The sequence below is a fragment of the Dysidea avara genome, chromosome 9 (genome assembly GCF_963678975.1).
Source record: "Dysidea avara chromosome 9, odDysAvar1.4, whole genome shotgun sequence".
Classification (NCBI taxonomy): domain Eukaryota; kingdom Metazoa; phylum Porifera; class Demospongiae; order Dictyoceratida; family Dysideidae; genus Dysidea; species Dysidea avara.
Window position 1 is genome coordinate 5,376,755 of NC_089280.1, and position 26,105 is coordinate 5,402,859.

Here is a 26,105-nt window from a genome sequence, read left to right on the forward strand (position 1 = left end):
TGTAGAACATCAGTGACAGAACATGCAGTGACATCTGCCTTAAATTCAAGATTTAAGGCAAATGTCAGTGAACTGTATGGTACGTCTACTGAAATAGCTGCATAATAAATAATGAGTATACAGTAATGAACCAGCAAGCAACCCGATTTTGATATTTGATTCCACTAGTAAAGCTAGAAGCAATGAATGTCATTTATCTGGTTGATTCCTGTGAGAAACAAATTATGATTGAAATAATTCATGAACAATGATTAACATTTTCAACCTAATATAGCAAACAGATGAATACACATCTCACAGTAATGCTGTCACAATATGGTGTATAGTGTTATATTATTGGACTGATCCCTTAAGGTGTCCGGTACAAGTTACATGATGAGTCTTAAGATGATGTCTTGTGATGTTGTTGGTCCTTGTGTTGGTGCATTCACAATACTGAGACAATCAGATATCCCATGACTACAAAGACACATATACATGAAACACTAGAAACAAAGAACTTACACTTGAACATTTAATACTACAAGGTGGTAAACCATAACTGCAAGTACCATCAATGGGTCCCATTTTATAGATAACCAAAAACTTTCCAGACTATAGTGCATGCTTATTACGTAATAGCACAAAGTGTTCTTTCCTTTAATATGCAAATTAAACTGTTCTTTAAGTTGAAAACTATGATAATTATACACCAATGGAGACAAGTAAAGTGAACAGTTCACTGTTTTATACTGGACAGTATTTACGTTTATTAGCTTAGTTTGAAAACTGGATATGGTGACTATTCAAACTCGACAACTACCCACGAATGATTTTTAACACTTCAACTTGCACAATCCAGAAAACTGCAGCTAATGTGCATGTCTTAGACAAAGCACCATAACTTTCAAAGCATAGTTCCCATTGCTACACAACTGATGCAATATTTTAAAATTGTACCTAGGGTTTTACTCTAACAATTCTCAGGCTAAAACTTGCCACTTTCCAGCAAAGAAACACGTAAACCTTTTACATATCTTTACAAAATGATCCACAATCTCAATGGTGATTGCTCCTATCAGCTTGAAATAAATGTTGCTCATTAAATTCTCCATCAGACCATATATATGGCTCACATGATTAAACCCACAATCGAAAATAAACACATGGCAAGAAGATTAATTTGTGGAATCATGCATTGCCATCTTCATAACAAGTAAGTCTTTGTAGTTACAGTGTTCATTTAAACTTCTCCAGTACATGAAACAGACTTTTGACCAATGTTTAGTTTTAGGCTGTGGTGATTGTTGCTGGGAAATCTCAGAGCCCTTTGCATTATGAATTTTTTTTCACTCTGTGCATCTACATACACATTCATGCACACACCTATACGTATACACCAACACACAAAGCAAGTTCCTTACCACGCATTCACCAAAAAAGTGGGAGTTGTGATCAGATTTTATTACCACTCAGTGTAGTCTAGTCCACCCCACATGGATCACTCCTTGTGTATGGATTTTCTCATAATGTGTACCTAGCACAGGTAGGGGAACAAGTTATAAGTGTTTATGTGATCAGTTTCTTTGTAAGAGAACACAACAGTCTTATAGTCATGTGAGTAATGTAATAATTTACCATTTCCAGTAGTCAACACATGAGAGTATTGCCAATGAAATGTTCTAAATGTCTACACTGTCTTGAAGGGACAAGTCTGGTCACAACAGGTACATAACACAGTACCCAATAGTGAGAGGGTTGACCACCTGATGTAGTTTGGGTGTTACTTGTGCTGGTCATCTCAAGGGAACAGTCCAATAACATAACATCATGTACCACATTGTGAGCAGCATTCCTGGGATATATGATGAGTGATTATAACAATAATTTATTAATACAGTGACCCAATTTAACTTACTAGTGAGAGACTTGGAGGATCTCAGTACAGTACTATATTGGTAATCTCTACTTTTAGTAGACTGGACACACCCTTTGTGCTCCTAATGTGGTTGATTTGCTGGACACATTTCTCTACATCTCCTATAAACTGATAATCACTAACAGCCTCATCTGACACTCCTAATGTTACTTCCTCCACTGTGTAAGCTTGTTTTAATTGCTCCAAAAAGTTTAGAGTTGTTGCCTGGTCCATGTACTCGTCACCATATTTGAATGTTTTTACTGAATTGTTGACTGCAAAGGAATCAGCTATTAGTAATATATTTTGAGGTAGCTGTCCCCAATTTGTGATGACCAATTGGGTAAGTGTCTTACTGTACTCTAATAGTTTAGTGATATCTACTACCCACCACTCCTTGATGGACCAATATTCAAGTTTTAATGTTTCAATATTGTCATTTTGTCTGATAGCACTCAACATCATGTGGTTGACTGAATCACTCCTAATATAAAGGTCAAGCTGTTTCAATGCAGTGGTGTTGGCTAAACCATCACTGACCACTTCACAAGGACAGTCATAGGGTAGGTCAAAATGGAAAGACCTTGTGTTTTTTAATGAAGCACCAATGATGGGACAAGAAGATGGTGTTATATCTACCATCCATATTCCAATGTGTTCCATTGTTATTGTCAGCGATGATAAAATCACACGAACTCCTTCATCTCTCAAAGGATTACCTGACAACTCGATACTGGTGAGGGTTGGATGATCAGATGATATCAGTGTACTCAGGTAGTTAGCACCATCTGCTGTGAATTTGTTACCCCACAGGTTAAGGTGTTGGAGTTTGTTGCCCTTGTTCAAATGATACACTAACCTCTTCACTCCACTGTCCTGAATATCATTACTACTAAGATCAATAGACACAATGGAGTTATTGTGATACAACATTTCGCCAATTTTTTCTGCTCCTGTAGGACCTAATTTACACCCTGCCATACTAAGGTCACTAATTAAAACATTCCTTAGATTAGCAAAACAGGCAGCTCCCTCAGGACCAATATCAGTTCCACTGATGTCTAATACACTGAGAGTGTTACTACTGGTAAATAGCTGGGTTAGTACCTGTATATGTGTCAAGTGTGTGGATGTTTTATTTGCATTTGGATGGTCAGCAGGACAATCCATATCACTTACAGATAGAAAATTAGTTGATCTTATCTTGAGTTCAACAATACGATATGGCATCGATAGTAACTGAACAAGTGAGCAAAATGACTGGCATGTAATTCTGCAATATGATATATTAAGTATAAGGCTGTCATTGCTATATCGAGGTTGTCTTCTCTGCAATGACTGGACTAGCTCTTGAAAGTTATCATTATCCCAATGTCCACCATGTATTTGTTTCATTGCTCCACTGTATAGAGTTAGAAAATAGTCAATGACATGTGTTACACTATACCTAAGGATACCATCAAGGTAGTCCCCTACTATTTGACACAATTCACTATTGTGTGCCTCATACATACAATACATCAAGTGGTTTATTCTCCTCACAGTATGGTATGACTTCACCAGTTTATATGGTAGTAAACGATTTAGTATTTCCTTGTTATCCAGTCTAGTAATCCCAGAATAAAATCTCCATGTCATATTATAGTGATTGTCATCCCAGTATGCATTTATAAACTTCAGCTGATCTTGTAGGGACAATTTGGAGATGTACCATGCTGTGCAAAACTCTTGTAGTGTTTTGTGAAGAAAATTATATGACTTCTCTCTGCCATACACTGAGGTACTGGGGGCAGTCACTAATAGTCCAAGATCACTCACTTTCTTTTGAACAATACCGATGCTCTGTAATTCGTGAGACGAAAATATTATCTTGTTACTCTCCACACCTTTACATGCAATAAAACACAACTGAGAAAACTGTTTGGCAATATCCTCTGGAAGATCATCTAATGAACGGAGTTCCTCTACTTGATCTATATTAGCTGTTCTTGTGGTGATGTATCTCAGAATCAAACGTAAACACAACAAAGTGTACAATTCTGTGAGTGTCTCTGGTAATGTTGAATAATAGAAGAAAATTAAGCATACTATTGCAACATTGATAGGAACAGTTATCACTCCTTGTAATGCTGAATTTCGATGCAGTTGCAATTTCAACATTGCTGCTAATTCCTTTCCATCCTTGACATCTGTAAAAGTGTTTGAAATGTATTCGTCAACTGATTCCTTTTTAAACCCTTCTATTTCAATAATTCGGGAAGCAATGTTTTCCAATGCATCGCAAGCTTCAGGACGAGATGTGTACACTAATGTACACTTGGGAAAGCATTCTCTCAATTCAGTAAACACTGAGGATTTGCGTAATTGATAGGGTAGCTCATCATAACCCTCAAGTAGAAAGCAAACTTTTTCTCCTAAACTCATTACAATTTCTGTGAAGATGTTTCCTTTTAACTTATCATGTGGGGTCAGCAATAAGTCATCAACTGTATGAGATTCTTGTATCTTTTGGGTACGTAAGGTTAACAGAATTACTGCATCATAATTTTGTAGTAAATTGCCATCTGCCCAGCATTTGCAAATGTTGATAGCAAGAGTACTTTTACCCATTCCAGGGCCTCCTTTGATCAAAATCACCTTTTTAATCTCTCCTTCTACATCAAGTGCTTCAGACAAAGTAACATTATCACCTCTTCTGTTCTCTGTTGATGTAGTTCTTCCTTGTCTGTCAATCTTCACAAGAGTCAAACTAACATACTTTGATGATGAGCAGTCTAATTGTTCATCAATGGAGACCAACTCTAGTGACTTGTACTTATTCTGCAGGAACTTGCGATATGTACTCATGTGATGGCTCAATTGTGGTCGGTTTACATTGTCTTGCATACCAACACCTATACATATATAAAAAACACTCTGCACTGTGTCGTATGACTAAAATACACAACAAGCACAAATATTTAGTAGTTATAACACGGTTGCGAGGGATTTGCTGATATGTATAACCAAAGCCCGATGGTGCAGCCCAAGGGCTGCAGGTGTATAATATCAGCAGATACCTAATAGGTGAAAGAACTACTGAGAACTCATCCTGTTTGTTTTATACAGTAGCATGAGAAAATCGATCGTGGTTTTAATAGCGTGGGCTAATAGCCATCAGAACGCTATCTATGTGTTATACGTTACTACGCTTCAACACGCAATGTTAGAAAACTTGCGATTGTGGGATGGAGTTTATATTGTTATCATTTTGGTACTAAGTTAAGCCAACTAACTTTGCTATTGGGATAGTAAGTAAGTTATTATATTAAGGTAAGTACTTAGGACTGTAAGTTACTAACCTATTTCAATGTAGTAGTAGTAGTAGCTTTGCTGTTCAGTGGTCTGTTCAAAGGCTGATACGCGGTGGGTAGAAATATATATCCATGATCGCCCAAACAATTATTTTGTGCCTTCATTATCCTTTAGTAACAACGAACTAGTCTATCTTAGCAAATATACTCAGCTTAGCAACCACTACAAAAATGAGTCTCACAATATAAAGCTCTGTGTTGCTCAATATAACGAGTCACAGCGCATCGTTTCTTTGAACTGGCTGGGTATCAAAGTCATTGGCAAACTGCTTTCCCGTGATATTTCCTGGGCAATATCTTGATATTTCCCGGGCAATATGCGAGCTAAACACCGAGCGGTGCCTTTGAATCCATGTTAAAGTGGTACATAAGTATGTACAGTATAGTAATCAGGCACACAACAAATAGTGTTTTGCAAAAGTATGCATGTAGTTGTATGCCTGTCCGCACTATGACATCAAAAAAGTTATATGTGACCAACTGAGTGAAAACCAGTCATTTTCAGAACATTCTATTTTGCAATTAAAAACCTTTTGAAACTTTACACATGTTTTAATCACTTCGGTATGCAACTTTCTTGTTTGTATAACAAAAGCACTCTGAGATATGGCCGCTTCAGCATTACAGTTAAATGAAGAATAGTACAAGAAGAGCCTCTGTGATCAATCCAGTCACACTGCAGAAAATAAAGCACTGAAGCCATATCACAAAACTTGGTACAATGTCGTCTTCATTTATATTTGATAGGGTGCCATTAAAATTACCAATCATATCATGCACAAAGAACACAACAAATCAAACCAACAGAGAATGTATTGGCAAACCATAAAAGTGATCAATACAGTGTAGTAAAAACAAGTTGATGTTGTGCTACTTCTAAAAACCAGGTGCCATGCAGCTAGCTAACTCAACTGGAATTAACCATAGATAGTATATGCTACTATGAATTAACCAACTATGTATTACTATTTTACAGTAGGGTAGTTTTGGGTTGTGCAATAATATTATTAACTAATTCTCGCATTTCGTAATTCATGAAATTTTCGTGATTCGTTCAATTACGTTGCTATGCACTGCTAAGGAAGTACTTATTAAACAAACCGCTTTTACCAACATATTACGCACAGAAGTATCTTCTAAACTGTTTTATAGTTTGACTACCATGTTTTTTCTCACAAATTCTCTTGACAAAGCCTCAAAGCTGCTCTTCATTTTCGTTTGCATACGTAAGGGATATGCCCCCTTTCAACTCGAAGCGATAGCCTATTCCTGGTAGTATACGAGGCCTGCACCATTGTTTTTCAGTTGTTAAACGCCTGAAAACCTTAAAGGGAAGGTAGTTTACAAAGTCTGAGGAAAGTCGCCACACCCGTGTTTCAGCCCACCAAAAAGAAACCACCTCAGAGCAAAGTTCATCTGTGCAGAAGTTTAAATGATAGAGACTTCATTTTGCTTTTATTTCTTACATAAAAGCTGCTTTACCATTATTTAATGATTTTGCTCACATGGGTGCATACGGACAAACATAGATAGGTAGATAGGTACACGCACGCACGCACGCACGCACACACACACACACACACACACACACACACACACACACACACACACACACACACACACACACACACACACACACACACACACACACACACACACACACACACACACACACACACACACACACACACACACACACACACACACACACACACACACACTTTTACAAAAACAATTTCAGTAAACAAGGCACGCACCCACAGCCGGCCTTTGGCCGGCTGTGGGCATGCGCCTGGTTAATAATGAAAACTTAGCATCTTCATAGACAGGCAAAGCAAGTGTCCATCCAGGTCAGTATAGTAGATTGTAATCTAGAGGCTTAAGGTGGCTCAGTACAGCTTTCACAAGACTTTAACAAATGGTGTGCAAGCAATCACATTAGTAGTGAGGCTTAACTACAATCATTACTGTGGTTGACCACCAGTTCCTGTCATTAGCACACATCATGTCAATCACAGTGTTTAACAAGACTGCCACATGCTCTTATTACAAGGCTTGATACAAAAATGAACTAGTCACCAGTTTTTCAAGATACAGCTGTCGAATTTTGGATGGGCAAGCAGTAGTAAATAAGCTGCAATTGCGCAGAAGCCTATTTTTATTACTTGCTTCTGCCTGGTAGTGGCAATTTTAGAAAAAAATCTATGGGTAGAATTAATGTGTTAACTAAAGACTTGATAGCTCCACACAATAGTAGTAAGATAATCAGGTAATTAGTGTCTAACAGCAAATGCAGTGCCAATGCTCCAAGTGTGAAAGAAGTATTCACTCTGAAGTGCTTGCACAGAATATATATCCATCTTGATTGTTTAGAAGTAAAAGTAACTGGCAACTAAAAGAGCTGATATCTGGTGCAGCCAAAATGAATGTTAATGCAACTACCTAATACTTAACACTGATCCTTTAACTACCTAATACTTAACACTGATCCTTTATCAGTGTTGGGGATACCTATGTAACAAGTTATGTAATATTGCAACTTTAAAGTAATATAACAAAATATACTTAACTCAAGTTACAGTACTTTACTTACAAATGTAACACGTGTAACTATTTGAATATTAAATAATAAATAATTTTATTATTGCAAGTAACGAAGTGACTAATCTCATTACTAATCCACTTAGTAACACCTATAGCCACAACGAAGTAATGAAGCCCACATCGAATTAATGAATGAAGCTTACTGAACAGTTGCTTTATCTCGAATACAATTATATCCAAGATTTACACATCGTCCAACAACATGGTCATGTCACATAATAAGGTGGTAGTTGCACATGTGCTGTGGAATATATGAAATTATTATTATAGGTACTTTATTTTATGGGTAATTTGTAACTGTAACTAAATAGCTTTAGTTGCAAGTAATATACATGTAGTAGTAAGTAATGAGTCACTTTTACAAAGTAATTACTACCCCGACACTGTCCTTTATTATTTACTTGTGTTCTACATTCAGTTATGCTGCATTCCTAATTAGTCTATAACTACAGGGTGTACTTGGTTAGTAATTTGGTTAGCTTTTTCAATATAGTTACTGTAGAACAGAAGTGGTCAAATTACTAGCCAATTAGAAATGCAGCGGAAGTAAAACACAAGTCAATAATAAAGGATAATAATTCTTCATAAACAGTGACCTGCTTATGTTCAACTGGGGCATTCATCAAGGTATAGTACAATTTCTACCCATGCCATTAATTAAGCAAGAAGGTTATTCAAGTTTAGAAATGGCGAAGATAAGCCTACTTCCCTTGTTTACTGAGGAGATTAAAACAGGCATACAATTTTTTACCACGCATTTTTACCTAATGTATTTCAATGGAATTAATTTTATCTAAAAACAAGCAAGTTGAGTTTTCACTCAGCAGATCAGAATTATGGTTAGTTGTAATATTTTTGGCTGCACCGGATATCAGCTCTTTTGTTCACTAAGTACTTTAACTTTTGTGGACACACCCTTCTTATACAGCTAAGTTGTTTTTGTATAGATATCACTCTTTTTTATTAAAAAATGGGTGGTAATAAGTAAGCAGTAAAATTATTCATAATTTTAAAAACTTTGTAATGCAAGACAAATTATAGTCTTTAAACTAGTAAACACTTACAAAAGATATGAAAGGTAAGTGCACTCTAAGAGAAATGATCAAACAGTACGGTAGTACCGTTTAAGTAGGAATCATGGTGAAAATTTCTCGCGCTGCCCAAAATTCTGCGTTTAATAATCATCCTAGAGACAATTTACACTACGAAAACCACCTTTACGGAATAGTAAAAGTCCATATAATACATAATACATCATTAAATATAACAAAACACCTGTTGCCGAGATATAGAATTTAAAAAAATCCAAATTTTTGTCTCACTGCCTCATCACAGTCGCAAGGCTAGAGGCCAAACAAAGCAACACACGGCCACCTTCTTACGCCACAATAGCAAACTCACTAGTGGGATGTGCCTTTTGGGGTTCCGACGAGTGTAGGCCCTCTGTGCATTGTCTTTTTCTTTCATCTTCAATCAGGCTGCTTCTTCATCCAATGAAACCATATCAAGGCATTAATTTTCTGTATCAACACTTTCTTTCAGCAGCATATTTAGATACCACAGAATTATATCAAAGCTGGATTTCAGAAGCACTTCAGTCCTGGTGCTCTATAAGAGGTACACTAGTTACTGAGGTTTTCACCAGCATTCAAATCTGCATTACGCTGTGCATGAGAGCGTACCGGTTAGCGTGATGGCAAAAGGCTGAGTGTGCAGTCACACTAACTACTATGCACTCATGCACAGCATCACGCAGATTCAAACGCTGATGAAAATCTCAGTAGATGCTGACCCGAGATATACTCTAATACAACAGTCACTCTAATACAACAGTCATGTATGATAGAACAGTTTAAAGTTACATTGTTCTGGTAGACATATTTTTTATGATAAAATAAAGCAAACACTTTATTGTTTGTTCTAAAGGAGACAGGTGCCCCTCAGCAACAGCAAGGTCGACAGCTGAAGGCACACAGGGATGCTTGGATCTAGATTGTGATCCCCTGATACACATTATTGAAGAGAGCAGCAAGGAGAACTCCAAATTACAGTGAAGCCAGCCCATAATCACAGAATATGGGGACTCCACTTCTCACTGAGCAATTGGGAAAGATGTTTATAAGTAATGGTATCTGCCTTCCCCATACCTACAGACGTGGAAAATACAAGTGGACCAATACAAGTTACATTGTAGCTAGCTGTGCCACAACAAAAAAAAACCAAAAAAAAACCAGTGTTTAAAAAATTGTTAATTTAAAAATGAAGTAGGGATCTATGCAAATAAGAGATGAATGATGATATTACAGCATAGCTCAGTGGGAAAGTCCCTACTTTGGCACATTAGCTATTACAATTTTGTTCAATGCCAAAGTAGGGTCGTCCCACTGAGTTATGCTGTAATACCATCATTCATCTCTTGTTTCGCTACTTTTTATTTCATAGATCCCTACTTCATTTTTAAATTAACAATTTTTAAAAACACTAGTTATTTTTAAGACTACTTTTAGAAACATCTTCATGCTCTGTTAGGGTATTTGAGCACTCTGTTAGAGTACATCAATCTTTTGCCATGATTTTCAGCCCCACTTAAAGAAGAGTTTTGGCAAGATATCATTTCTAAGCTCCCTTGGCAGCCTAAGGAAGGGATTTAGCCTCCTTCTTTCCACCACTTATGGCTGCTCTAGAACATTTACAAACTTGGTACACAGGCCTTTGTATAATATGTACAGTGCCATAATACACACACCAACTTTGCTTCTTTTCAATTCCCGAGAAACACTGTATATGCATCTGTTCAGCTGTAACATCAAATTTTGCAATAACAAGCAACTCCTTTGCATATCGACGTCATTCACTACAACTGTTATTTGTCACTGACAGTGGTTTTCAATGGTTCAGTGTTGTTAAACTTTGCCAAAGATTATTGTTACAAGTACACAGAAAAATTTGGAATTTTAACTAGAGTAGGGACCATAGCACATCAGTAAAAAGTACTGAAACAAGCTGGAGTAGTGCACGATATTAAATCACAGTAAAACAATAAGAAGTGTTATATCCCTACTGTGCATTTCCATTATGGTATCTTGAGCACAGTAGGGATATAACACTTCTTATTGTTTTACTGTGATTTAATATCATGCACTACTCCAGCTTGCTTCAGTACTTTTTATCGATGTGCTATGGTCCCTACTGTAGTTGAAAATTCCAAATTTTTCCGTGTACTTGTTTGTTAACTTATGCCAAAAGGCACCTGTCAGGCTGAAGCGACATCAAACAGTGAAAAAATCAAGCCCATAGCCTTAGCTGTTATCAAGTTGTGCTTGTCTGAAGGCATCAGTCAGTCAGTTACTCAGTCAATTAGTCACTAAAAACTTCCGTTAAATAAATTATTTTTAAATTCTGTAGCAACTTGTTGAAAGTGTTTTGGGTTGATCTGAAAGCTTGTTTGGGCTTAGTTTTACCTAACCAATACTGTCTCATCATCATCAGGAGAAATTGAGGCTGTTTATTGGGTGATATTATTTCGTGGGCCATGCCTACTCCTTTGTGGTCCCTAATATACAGTACTATCGTACTGTATGATAAAAGATGCTTGTGATCGTGTCTTCTAATGTCTCCATTTTCAGTTAAGCTATTGGTTTCTCTGCCTTCTCTGGCTTGCTGTTGACATTAGAATATTCTAGTAGTTGTATTTCATCCATTTTGATTATTGTCTGGTAGCAAATCAGCCAAGAACATGGCAGAGGAAGGGCTTTAGCTTCGATTTGTCACTAGGCTAATTTCACTGTTCTTGTAACACTTGAACATGATCACACGTGACTGCATTCCAAACTAGCAAGTGTACTAAGTGTAGAGGTGTGCCTAGCACTATTCCCCCCTAGGGATGTAAATTTGCAGCTACAAAGTATTCCTGCATGGGTAGGTTTGGGCATTGCAGATGCAGATTTTAAACTGGGAACACTCTGGAGCCTTATAGCTGTAGCTTCAGTCCAGCTACATACAAAAATAATAATTCTCCAGCAAATAAATCATATCATTAGGTCTTTAGAAATTTAAATTAAGAATTTAGAAGTTGTTGTATTTAGGACACACAATAGTATGTCATGCGGCCAAGGAAAGCCAATGCATTCGGGCACTCAACTGTACTTTTACAGGAACCAAGAAAACACAATTTTCACGTATCCGTACTTCAGTAACTTCTGCACAAAATTAAACCTCAGGGTGGGACATGGTCTGCTCCAAATTTGAGCTAAATCAGTCCTGCTGTCTTTGAGATACACGCCTTCAAAAATAGTATTACTTTCTTTGCACCTGTGACCTGTTGAACAAAAACCGGTCATTTTCACACATTCCTCGAATTCCATTTTATTGATTCTCTCTTCTATAGTAGCAAAGCAGTGGATGGCCAAAGTTTCAGCCCTGGAAAGAGGACAAGAGGCTGCTTTTAAAAATTAGAGGAAGGAGTAGGGATGAACTAGGCCAAGTTATGGGCCAATCAGGTCTCCAAATTGGCTTAAATGAAATGAAATTTACAGCACAGGTCTTTATTCAACACCATGGAGCTGTACAGCCACTTACAGCTATGACCAGAGCTCCATTAAGGAGCAGCCAGCGAAAGCTTACCACTCAAGTCTAGCTGATTTTGCTTAATTAGATAGTTTATGCACCTATCAATGTCATGCCCCACCCCCAGGTAGGGTGGGGGAATACAGGGGATTTCACAAAGTCTGGTGTCAAATTCCCAAGTACTGGGGCTAAGAAACATGTCAAAACCCCACTATGTACGCATCTCAATAGAGGGGTTTCTATAGGGGATTTGATTTACCTATTAAAATAATTTTTGGTTCAGCAAACTGCTGCCGTCAAAAGCCCCAGGGTGGGGCAAGATCTAGATGTCAAATTCCCAGTAGATGTATTGGGATGGGGAGGTGGGGCTTGACATTGATAGGTGCGTTATTCATGTAGCTTTGTGTTCTTGGTGAAAAATCAAAGACATGGGCGATAAGACCGGTTTTCCCAAATTCAGTCACATTTTGATATTGTATTTACAAACATTAATTGAAATACTAATTAAATACTGGAAATCCTTAATACTGGGAGTTTTGTACACAATTTTGGGGTTTTGCAGGAGCATTGGCAACCCTCAGCAATTTCATTCACTTCGCAAAACTTAGACCTTGCAACATGTACCCATTGAATGAATACATGTTGTACTTTTTCTATCAGATAAACCAGATAGAAAAGTACAAGAGAGCAGCTCACTTTGTTATAAATTTTTTCCTATTACAGCAGCATAACTAACATGTTAGAACAACTAAGTGGTCATCACTTCATTCACTTGAACAAAGAAAAGCTAATAATGCTCTACAATTAAAATATATATGGACCAGCTGTGAGAATTTTATGACTTTCACACCCTATTCACTGACTACCCGTGGACACAATCAGCATTTTGCAATTTAGAACTGAATTCTGTCTGAACTCATTTTTATTTTCAACCATATATATGCATGGGACGAATTACCCCAATCCACAGTTGAACTGTACATCCCTAAGATGATTTATCTGCTCACCTCTTCCACACAGACAATAACATTATCTGTGTTTATATGCATGTGACTTGGTCTGGCAAAAATGCCCACAACAGCAGGTTTGATTTTTTGTCACAAACACAAAGCTACATGAACACATTATCAGATTTCACTGTCACAACTAGCCTGGCTTAACTGGTCTGCTTATACTGGCTGCTTTTTCCAAGCCCAGTGGTGAGCTGTATGAGTAGTCTTGGGCCTAAATGGAGCTCTGGCCAGCAAGTAGATGGCTGTGTGTGGCTGTACAACTCCGTGGTGTTTGATAAAGACTAGTACTGTTCATTTACTTTCATTTTAGCCAGGTTTGAACCCTGAATGGCCCATAACTTGGTCTTATTCGTCCCTTCGCCTTCCTCTTCCATTTTCTTTCATTGACCCCTTTCCCTCCCCCCGCCCCCACCACCACCCTTTGTAATGCTCGCCTGATGCAGCTAAGCCACAGTCAACCTCGGTAAAAAAAATATCTAAAATGGTGGGAAACTTGGCTGTTGGCTACTTGTTCACTGGATGGTATTAAAGGTAAGGAATTGGTGAAAAACATGTGAAAATTTTGTACACGTAACTAAAGCAATTGGCGACCTACAACACTTTGAAAACTTAAAACCAGCATACTTCAATACTAAATAGGCGATAAGCCCCGTTTTGTCAGACCAGGTCACATATACTCATCCTGAGAGGGTTTACACAGCAAAAAACTGAAAAAAACTCACGTGATGTATTGTCCTCTGTGTCTGTGGAAATGATATCCAGATCAGAACAAATTTGTTTCGCTAATTCTGTGCATTCTACGTGCCGTGACGACTGCATAACCTTCAAGAACTCATGAAATGGACGAGGAATCCCCTCGAACAACGCCTTACGAATGGGCACTAAAATAGCACGAGCTTTCGACGACGAGGTCGAGTGTGATAATATCTCTTCCTCCTCTTCAAAACTAAGGACATTACTGGTTACGAGATGAGGTAACGAATCTTCAACTGTCACTGGCAACAGCTCACACAACTTAGCATAGTAACGTGTAAACACTTCTCGTTCACTAGTTAACTGACTGGACGATTCATTCTTGGACGGATCTTTGGACGACATCATTAGTTACACAATTGCGAAGAACATTATAACTCGACTTCGGAGTTCCATTGAAAGTGTTTCATTAGTTTCAATTGCCGTATTTGGAAATGTTTACGTAGCTAATCAATAAGCTTAGCTAATCAATAAGCTTAGCTACGTCATCGGAATACACAGTTTTCTCTGAGTTCATGTATTTTGGCATGCTAATGTGGTGGAGGCTATTTCTAAAGTTTGCAGGCCTACAACCCTCACGGATTTACCGTGAGACTCACGATTTCACTACCAACCTCAAGGTCTCACAAGCAGTAGCTCTAAACTCACGGATTTTTAATTAAGCCTACCAATTCTCACGGTTCATCACCGTAAAACTCAGGATTTCTTTCAAGCTCAGGCCAGAGTCAAAGCTCTCAGAGTGCTCTTTTCCTATATAGCCTTTTCCAGTTCTCAGGGGATTTCCCGGGTTCGTAATTGTGGTACAACTAATAATAGAGGCAAGATCATGTGATTATAAAAGGAGTGTATTGTGGCAAGGATTTGACTTCGGTCTTCTATTTAATACCGATACATTGGAGATTTAATACCAATACATTGGAAATATTTGGTGGAGTTGATTAGTTGGAGTTGATTTAAGCGATCAGAACTCTGATCAGGATTAGCTACCAACCCTGAGGCGCTTGGTGTGTATGTCAGACAAGAGACCCATACAAGAGCACCTGCATGCTTTCCTGGGTTTGTAGCCTATACAAATGGTATGTACTATGTGTTTGGAGTATTGTATTTGCTTTCATCCTCTAGGATGAAATTGACACAACTCTAAGTCATCATGTAATACTATAAGCACCTAGTGGCTTATATCAGGGATGTTCCATAGTCCAGTCACGTGCTACAACTTCACAGCAATAAAAGAGCAACTGTTTTAACACAGCGACTTCCAAATAAGTACATTTAGCTGGTGAAATAAGACTTGTGCACACGTTTACTGCAAGTCTTAGTCTAGCTATTACATGCATAGATTAGTGATGCACAACATGTTTTAAATGCTATATTGATGCCCATATGAAGATGGGCAGGAGTACATATGTGTTGCATGGTAAAGGTGACCTACCTGCCCATTGTATGGGCATGGGGACTGTTACAACTTGCTGTGTCTACTTATAATAATGTGCAGATACAGCAGTCCATTCTGGATATCAAGACCAAGCCTCAAGGTTTTTATGTTTCCTAGGTTGGCAGACCTGAGGTTGACCAATGATGTCTGAATCAGAACATCATCAGAATGCTCACAATTTCTTCTGGGTTCATGTTTGGCATGCGCAGTATTTTTTTAAAAGGATGACTGCATGATGATGTCTGAATCAGTGAGGAGGCAGATATTTGGGGTAGCTACCTCAGTGGCGGATGCCCCTCCATCCGTTTTTTTTTTTAAATTGCATACAAGATCGAGATACTCTAATAGAGCAGCCAATCACTCTAATAAAGCAGTCACAGTGTTCATGAGGCAGTGTAGCTTAACTATGAATAAGGATCTTTATATAGCTTACAGTATATACATTTGGTGAAGGACAGCCATTATTGCTTGCGACCTTTTTATGGTCTTCAACCTTTTTCAGCAAAGTGCACCCCCCTTTCCAAACTCTGGCAGGGTGTGCCACAATGCTAACCAGTCACCATCACTAGCCTATCAGTAGTAAGAGTTGGACAAGTTTTGCCATGTGCCAGCATATTGGAAAGCAGTAAGACCGGCTGAAGTCAGTTATACCGGTACATCGGAATGTGATTCAGTTATCCTTTATAAACATGTTTCCCTTCAGTAGTTATACAGGGCAATATTGAAGCATAATATGATTTACAATGTATACCTATGTATAGTATGTAGGTAAAACATTCAGTGAAATTTCTTTGCTGAGATGATACATATATGGGCATATCAGCCCAGTAACAATAACAGTAATAATCATTTCTAGATCTATTGGTAGTATTCATACATATTTTCATGTTCAGAACTGTAGCTATTGTGTATTGTTTAGGGGAGACATTAGTAAACTTTGTGGTAAGCTTAGTACAAACAGTGAGTGATGATGAACAACCTGATTGTGATATGAAAGCTAGCTATAGCAGTGAATGTTGTATGTATCCCTGGTTGGCTGCAGCTGTTTGCAGGGTAGATATGAAGAAATGAATTTTGAACTGATTAATGTACAATGATTCATATGTGACTGAATTTGACAAAACTCAGCTTTAACACACAAAGCTTCGTTTGTAGATTTGGCGATTCAAGTAACCATTGTGTAGTAACTCCACAATTGCTGTGCTAGCAAAATTTGCACCAATTGTTCACTTTGCAATAATATTGTTAGTCAGTACCTTACAAATTATTAGCTCCTAACAGGTACAAACTGTCTTAAGGGTAACACAGTGAATTTTGAATGTCCAATTTACGCATGACATTAAGACTGATTTCCAAAATTGGGTCACTTATAATTATTAGCTATCACTGTGTGGGTGTCTAATGCCATGTTTTTTGGTAGCTTTTTACACAGGTAGTAGTAGTAGGGGCGAAAAATGATTGAGTTTAAATTTGAGCACATGGAAGCTGGATTATCTCAAATCTGGTCATGTGTACTTATGTAGGCTGGCAAGGTATGGAGCAGAACATTTGTCAGCAATGCACCTCAAGACCCTTACAGGCCTTACTTACTTGGTGAAACTGCACTTGTCAAACAAAAGAAATTATTGTTATAAGCCTTAATGATTTTGTATTTGTACTCTGATCTACTCATGCCATGTGAACCAACATTGCATACACATTCTATGACCCTGTATGGCTTCAGTATGTATTAATTTTGTATGTATTAAGGCTGTAAACCTGGCACAGGACTTATACAGGCTGCAGCTAACAATATAGGGTTGGGGCATTTTGTCCCAGGCAGCAGCCTGAAAGGGGCTCCGTTATACTCTAATAGAGCAGTCAAGATCTAGATACTCTAATAGAGCAGTCACAGTATTCTTCAGAAGAGCCGTGTAGCAGGCTTATAAATAAGGATATATACTTGGTGAGGGGCAGTTATTGTCATTGTCAGCACGTAATGACCTTTGTTTTTGGTCTTTGACTTACATGAAGTTGTGATTCAGAGTGGAACCCTCCTTGCCCCAGGGACCCAACTTTAACTCTTTGCCCTGGGTTCCTTAATTTCTCTGGCAGCCCTGTAGCAAAATTTTACAACACATAATTTCAAGTTCAAATATGCACTGCATAACCTCCTATAATGAACTGTTATTTTAAAAAATAAGTCCTTTTAGTTTTACTAAACTGTACATGCAGCTTATGTACATTTTAATTGTTTTCCGTGTCATATACAAGTTACATTTTGCTTCAATTGAAGACTCCATCAAAAGTCAGCTTTAACTGATCAATGAGTGGACTCTTTGTCAAAATAATATTATGATTACGATTATAAGTCCATTGATTTGTTACCTGCAAACTTAATAGCTATGGATTTCGCACTGAAAATAGGACTTTAAGTAGGATAAAGGTGATGCGTGTATTGCAGTATGCCAAAATGCACATGCTGGGTAGGGTTGAGACAAATAGTTCGAAGCTTCGTTTGGTTTCATAACATTTGGGTGCTGCTTTACCCCACCAAAGCTTCGTTACCATGTATACTAACAAGTTAAATCAGTTGCACAAGTATTGTCACTCCTTGTGGGAGCTGCCTTTTAGTGGGGCGTTTACATATTTTTTGGTTAGTTATAGTTTAAACAATGGTTGTACTGGAGTGTAGGGGTTTGTACTACAGTGTACACCCTATAGGCTAATAACCATCAATTTTGTTCATAAATTGTTGAGATGACATTTGTAACAAAGCTTCAAAGCTTCATTAACATTTTCAAAAGAAGCTTCGGAGAATGTCTTTTTTATATTCATTCTAATCCTAATGCAGGGTTTGATATGATGACATATAACTGTAAAATAATCTCATGCACAGTGTATTAGACTACCAAGTTGTGAAGGAAGGTGAGGGCAGGCTTTTGGCCAATATGATTATATAGTGCAGTGGCGTAGCTACCATTGAGGCAACCAAGGCAGCTAAAAAATGCTCAAAAATTCAGGCTGAGCAGGCCTAAGTCTTCTACTCAAACGTTTAATACCTGACAGAATTATTGTATCACACACGAGATCACACATTCTATGGCTGTAGTACTAGGCAGGGCCGGAGCCCAGTGACGCGGTCCAGCATAGGCTGAATCACTTTCAGCTTCTTGAATTTGTATGAAAAGGATCGAGATACTCTAATAGAGCTGTCACTGTAACATACTCTAATAGAGCAGTCACCGTAATAGAGCATTCAGTACAGATTGTAGTCATTACACTGCTTGGTCTATTAATCATTTGCATTTATGTTAATTGTCTTTGAATTAAGTTCCAATGAGTCATCTGCATTATTAAATTGAGCTAATTGATCATGTACGGATGTCATGCATTAGCAGTTACAATCAATCAAAAAATAGCCTCCACACACCATTTCAAAGCATATATTTTCAAACTTTTCCTTGGGAAGCATGCTCCCAGACTCCCTAGCTTGACATACTTAGCACATACAGTTGAGCATCACATGAAAAGAGATAATCTCTGACTTAAACATCACATCAGATTAATAAAAGCTGAATGGTGTGCATCACTAATGACTTCCGTTGCAGTCCATGGATGGCCTGACCACTCAAACTATGTCCGGAGTAAGTCAGGTTTTTTTGTATTAAACTATTCTAATAATTGAGGCATGGTATACTGTAGCATTAAGCTGGAGCATTACTTATGATATGTAGAAGAAAAATGTTCAGAGTTTTCTGAAACGGTTTCTTTCATCCAACTAGAGAGTCAACCTGTACCACCCTTGCTTAAAAGTGTTTGTGGATCAATTGAGTCAGAAGTAGACCCTCTCAATTAGGTCAATGTATAAACTTTGCCTTGGTAAAATTTTTTTCCTGGCTACGCCACTGTAGTGAGAAATCTTTATGATCCCTATACTTTATGATAGAGTGTAATTGTGTTGGGCTGTTTGCAAATTCTACTCTGTCATGCTTTGTAATTATAACAACTAGGAAGGATAAGCAATCACTTTTTGAAGGTTGCATAATCATGTACAACAGTGAAACAAGTCAAGGAACAGAACGGACAGCTGATCAGCATTGCAACATGTGCGTAAATGCTGCTGTAAGCTACTGCACACATCATAGAGGTTTCCCTTGATCTCTACGTATGTACAGTAGCTTGGAAAGTTATTCAACCTTTTTAATATAAGGGATAATTACTATCACAAAGGTATAATGTATTGGTATATAATAAAATAATAAGAATGTCCTGACCAAGTGACACTTAGCCATAAGCTGGCTAAGCCTGATGTACACACTAAAAATAACAGTCTGGAAATGTTACAGTAACCTGAACTACAGCCATAGATTACGGTATAGTGCAATGTATACTGTTGTGCAGTATGCATTAAAATCTCACCGAAAGATGTACAATAATTATATCTCTTGCAAACTTTATACTCAAAATTGTAGCAAAAGAATATCACTGCACATTAGCAGTATACACTTTAATGCAACAATCAACATTAAACCCCACAGGAATGCTGTTTACAATAATATGGTGAATAGCGTTATGTTGTATAGTAGGCCTAGGACTGATTTATTAAGGTGACTTAATTGCAGTAAGTATTAAGATGATGTCTTGTAATGGTTTTGGTCCTTGTGTTGGTGTGCTCACAGTAGTGACAGTGAGACATTTCATAGCTACAGGGACAAACAATCCAGCAGTGAATTATACACAGTGAAAACTTTCATCAGGTTATTTAACATGGCTAGCTGATCAGCAATCTTTATTCATGGTACAGTGTACAGTTCCAAGTGTGTTTGTGCATTTTGTAAAAATTCTGTGAATGAGAAAATAGCTAGGAGTGGGTACATAGCAGTTATTCAGATATTGGAACATCATGAAAATATGAAAAAATTGTATGATTTGAATTTCACTGAAATGATTTTGTCACAATATCAATGCTATAATTATAGCATGACAATTAGCCATAATTTAATGCAATGGTCACTTTATTTATTGTAAAAGACTATCGATAGTGCTCTGCCAAAATGTGAGATACGTAATAGTAGCAAAGCACTCTAAATAAAGTAGTCGTTATTGTATGAACTATTCACATATAGGCCTGCATCAAATATGTCAGCATAATAGACTGGAGTGGTATGCCAGCATAGTTTAGCATATTGGGTAGATTTTTCAAATAGATCAATACTCCCTAATAAAGCAGTCAGTGGAAACTACAAATTCTACTTGGGCACTCAAATGTATTGTACTTAGATCTGATAGAACAGTCATTTTGTAGTGAAAATACTCTAATAGAGTATTCACTGATTAGAATTTTCCAAGATCATTGTAACAACCTAGGAGCATAATGCAAACATAATGGGAACACTGAAAAGCATATATTATAATAGGTGAAGTGTTTGGGAAATTCCTGAAAGCATTTTGGGCAAATTTTAAGCATGGCCTATACTTCAAAATAAACACGATACAAAATTACCAAATTTTCTTGACATCAGATCAATTCCATAATATACTGTAGACTGTGGTTGTTAGTTACACAAGTGCATAATGCCTTTTAAGCTCATAATATTATTATATAGTTGAAATAACTGCTGCAACCCACAAAGAATTGAAGCATGAAAAGATTGTTAAAGCAAACTAGAAGTATTGTATCCAGGGGCTAAAAAAAGGGGCTAGTTGTGGCTAAAAAGCTAGTTGTGACTATTAGCTAGTTGTAAATGGTGCTTGGGCTAGTTGCAAAAGTCAAGCTAAAATAGCAAGCTGCACCACAGAAAAGTATAACCTCAAAGTTACATATAACATTATTATGTGCACTTGTGTGCAGCTTAAATCTCTTTTACAGGGATTTGGCTAAAAGTAGCTCAAGATCCTATCTTGAGATAGCTATTTTTCAAAAAATTTCTTCACTCCACTATTTGATTATATAGAGATTGCCTTACTATAGTCATAGTTACTTTTATTACAGTCCACGATTAAAATTGCCCTAAAATCTATATTCTAAAAAACTACTTTTGAACCCTGTAACCATGCTGCCTCTATACATAGTTCTTTTATCCTTTCAATTCACCATTTCCTTAAAACATCCAGATTTCAGTCATTTCTCTCAAATTGCTTCCAGATTCAATCTCATCACAGCTACGGTTCTCCTTACCATAATTTCCAAAATATTTTTAAAAAATTTTTTTTTCAACTTTACAATAGCAAATCCTAACCACCTCATAAACTTTTATGTTGCTTTATATGAATTATTAAACAAAAATCTAGCCAATTAGCTTAGATTATCACATATTTTAAATTAATTTCATAAAACTTTGAAGCAAGAATTTCTGCATGCCTGCAGAGATTGAGTAATATATACACAAGCAAATAAGCTATGCTAAAATTGCTCTGTAATGTTTTCTACATTGCAGTATGGATTCTGCTCTTCACAAAAGAATTTTAATCCCTACAGGTATATGGTAGTACATACCTGTTTTGGGTTTGTCACATAATTATTCACATAAATCATTTAAAAGTAACAATCAAAAAAATGCTCTGTAACTTCTTACTTTGCCATAGGTGAGCACATTAAATCTTGTAAATGTAGAATGTTTTTAACTGTTACATTTTTCATGAAAATCATAGAGTTTCAAGCTCAAATATCAATGTCTCCTTGCAAACACTTTGCAAATAGGTTCTCAAAATGAATGTCTAATTTTGTGCCATAGTTTCAAATTTAATGGTAATATCATTTTCCATTACTGAGTTATGATTTTTAAGAATCGTGACAAAATTTCGGAAGTTTATGGTAAGGAGAACTATATGTTTCAAAAATTTCCTGGGGCAGTATATATGCCCAGGCACCCAGTCCACCTTCGGCCTTCCCCATCCACTGACACTTCACTACGCAAGTTCTCTCTTCACTACTTTAGCTATTTAGACAATCACAACAATAATTATTATAGCATACAATATTATACATCAAACAAAAATGGAAATTTTGTTTACATGTGTAACAAATACCCCCCCCCCCCCCCCCATTCTCAGGTCTGGCTAGTTGTAAAAAATAGTTTTATTAGCAACTGGTTGTAGTACACTCAATGCCTCACCTGGCATGATGTCATTGTGTCTAGCAGATACGTACAATACTAAATTTAATTATATAGTTGCACCTGGATTGCTATTTCCATGACAAAAGCAAAGTATTTGAGTGAACCCATGCATTCAAATCATTTGAAAATCCATGGAGGGAACAAATAATGTCCTCCTAACAGAAACTCCTTACTGTCATTCATAAGTATACATGCATAATACACAGGGGCGGATCCAGATTCCAGAGTTTGGAAAGGGGGGTGCACTTTCCTTTATTTAGATCCTTATTCATAGCTTCATAGTTAAGCTACACTGCCTCATGAACACTGTGACTGCTTTATTAGAGTGATTGACTGCTCTATTACTATTAGAGTATCTCGATATTTTATGGAATTTTTTTGAAAAGGATGGGGCACGTGCCCCCCGTGCCCCCCTGGATCCACCACTGATACAGTAATATTACAATAACTCCTAAAAGTTATAAATGCATATGCAGAGTCTACACAGTATAGTATCTTTATAGCTTTATGCAATTTTTTTAACATAATACTAGAGTTGGGAGGTATTTAGGCATTAGTAGTTAATAAAAGTATTTTTCAGATATCGATGTGGCTTTCTAAAAATACTGAATACCGAATTTAATGTAGTAATTGAATATTTGGTGGTTTAGTGGTGGCTATACATATAAATGAAGTCTAGCCCCATTAACCATGTTTAAGCTGTGGACAAGGCAAACACAATAATATATACCTTTTGGGAACAGTTGTCATTTTCATTTGTTCCTTTAAAAAGATAACTTCCACTACTAGTATAAGGTGGGTATAAGTGTAAATCACAGCATACCCGCGTTTATAATATACAAGGTATTTAGTGATACCGAGGTATTTTTCCTAATACCATACCGTTATCCAAAAATGCAATACCGCCTATCTCTATCCTATACGTGTATGTAGTTGTCAGAACATCACTGCTGTGAGTTGGATGTGGCTAACAATGCATCCTTTGACATATTCACTAGGGTGAAACATCTTAAGCTGTTCTGGACTGCCTCGAAGATTTGTGAAGCTTTAATTTTAAACTATAATGAAGACTGTGTTTTAAATTCCATTAACAACTTAAAGCATGTTAAGCCAACAGACAACTGATAACATGTTATAGGTGACCATTATATACCTACAACAAATTTCCTCAGAATAATAATAGTCGCGTTTTAAATTAAACTATCATGATACACAGCACACAAAAATGGAAACTCCTTACCTCATCTAAAGAGTATAATTTCTACATAATAATGGTACATATGGTCTAGTGTATGGATCTTCACCTCATAATGTGCACCTAGCTCACGCAGTTTCTTCCTAGGAGGGGAACACAGCAGTAATGTGTCTGCATGGCTGAGCAGAATTGTGTGCATCACAACTTGCGATGCACACAAATCGGATTTTTGCCCAACCAGTTCACAACTCAAACCAAGATAATGACACAATACACAAGACACATTCATGTATTACTAATTTCTAAGGACTTTCTGACCTCAATTCATATGAGCTTCTGGTGATCATGACCTGTGGTATTAATTTCATTAATGGGAGAAATGGGTACAATATTGTCTGTGAAAATGCATTAATATATTTACTCAATTCAAACAAAACTCTGGGAATTATGAGGTTGTTTGTTGGTCTATGCCTCCCAGGTACTGTTTCCTCAATTTTTCTGTAATAACAAGATGAAGATCCAAACCCACTCATTATTATTGTTTTTAATTGGTGCTAAATTATTTTTTGAACTCAAGTATTTTTAAGGATTAGTTTAACAATATCTGAGTCAATGTCTGGCTCTTCACCATCACCAATGCAATTCTTGCATGCAATCCCTTTGCAAAATATGCAATGCCTTTGCGATTTCCACATGCTGAGATGCACTTGGCATCATCATTATTCTTGCGGCTGCAACGTTGATTGCTACAATTTCCTTTACAATTGCAGCTAATGAACTTTAGAAGCCATAGGGTCGATCACTGTAGAACTGTGTGACTATGATGTTGACACTTCAATTGTGAAGACCGCACTGCAGCTGGCTACTGCTAATAGGTCAGTGAACCCCATGGATGGTTGCTTTGTTGTTATTCTCCAACATTAATCTCTATTTCTTATTATTTTCAGGTGTGGGCAGAAGATGCTGATGTGCTGATATGCCATAACTAATGCTCCGATCATTCACTCTTCTTTACTGAATCAAAGGATTGTTTCAATGTTACTTGCTCTTTTGTTATGTTTTCACTGGTTGTGATTCTGTTTCTGCAATTGCTGGCCATGGGAAACAAAGCCACAGCTATTGTGCTGGGGACATTGATGAACACATGGACATCTTCCTTGATGTACAGGCTAGTAAGGATGTGATGATCAGGAGTAATATTCAATTTTCCAGTACATTTACCATGTACCAGGTACTGCTTTAGCTGCATTCGATACAGCACTCTCTCAATAGCTGTCCTGGACTAATCAAACCAGATCTACCTCCAACAGAGGGTGCAGCTGTACAGGATTCTCTGTGTGCCTATCTACAAATCCAGGACTGGATGCTGTTGCAGAGCATGCGTTCAGATCCCGGTGGCTATGGATGCACAGTAGGGAGTAATGGTTATGAGCCAGTTCAATGTTTCTGAAGAGAGAAGATGGATGATTTCACTCGTGTTGTCCAGGAACTTTGTCCTTGGTGTCAAATCCATCATATTCAATTAAATATGTACATCACAGCCGGAGTTCTTTGTATGCTGGATCTGGTTATAATCTTTTGGTAAGCTACTGTATAGCCATCAAACATTACAGTGATCTTCTTACCTGTCAAGATACTGCATATAGCTCAAGTAACTGTCAACAATCTCCTGCCAAGTATGGCCTTCTTCCCACGTCACCATGTAGAGAAACCATCTACCATCAGACTGGAGCAAGGCTGGTCAGTAAAGACGAGTGGGTCAGTCAACACCTTCAGGCTAGCTAGTGTTGGAAAAAATTGCTTCATTTGCCTTGTTCATTTTATGATTTTGGGTACTGAACAAGGACAAAGGCAGGGGAGTCAGTTCATACTCAAGCTTGTCTCAACTGTTGCATCTATAATTATCAGTCAGCTGGAGACCTTAAGACGAATCTTTTTCTCATTGAGCTTGGGTCTCAGCATTGACTCCATCATTTTCAGTGTTTGTGAATCTTGTTGAGAACAACTTAAGCAACTGTCTGTCTTGATCATGATCAAAGGAATTATTTTCCTCAAGCCATGTGAGAACAAGTGCAATTTCTTCAGCATCTTGTTTTGGCAAGGTCTTTGTGGCGTGGACAATGTTTCTTGAAACCTTCCTCCATGCACTTGCTGATATTAGTGATATCGGCAAAGTGGTTTAGTGTGTG

At 37.3% G+C, this 26,105-nt stretch overlaps 1 protein-coding gene across 1 annotated transcript; it reads right to left on the minus strand.

Annotated features, from left to right (window-relative positions):
* Nucleotides 1-222: 222 nt before the first annotated feature.
* On the minus strand, nt 223-14,600 carry LOC136266907 (NLR family CARD domain-containing protein 3-like). Its single transcript, XM_066061932.1, has 5 exons — nt 14,156-14,600; nt 1,898-4,791; nt 1,618-1,834; nt 1,404-1,516; nt 223-459 (listed from the first exon to the last, which is right to left on the minus strand). Exons 1-2 carry the CDS (start codon nt 14,532-14,534, stop codon nt 1,919-1,921), a joined length of 3,252 nt encoding a protein of 1,083 aa, XP_065918004.1. The 5' UTR covers nt 14,535-14,600; the 3' UTR covers nt 223-459; nt 1,404-1,516; nt 1,618-1,834; nt 1,898-1,918.
* Nucleotides 14,601-26,105: the final 11,505 nt, after the last annotated feature.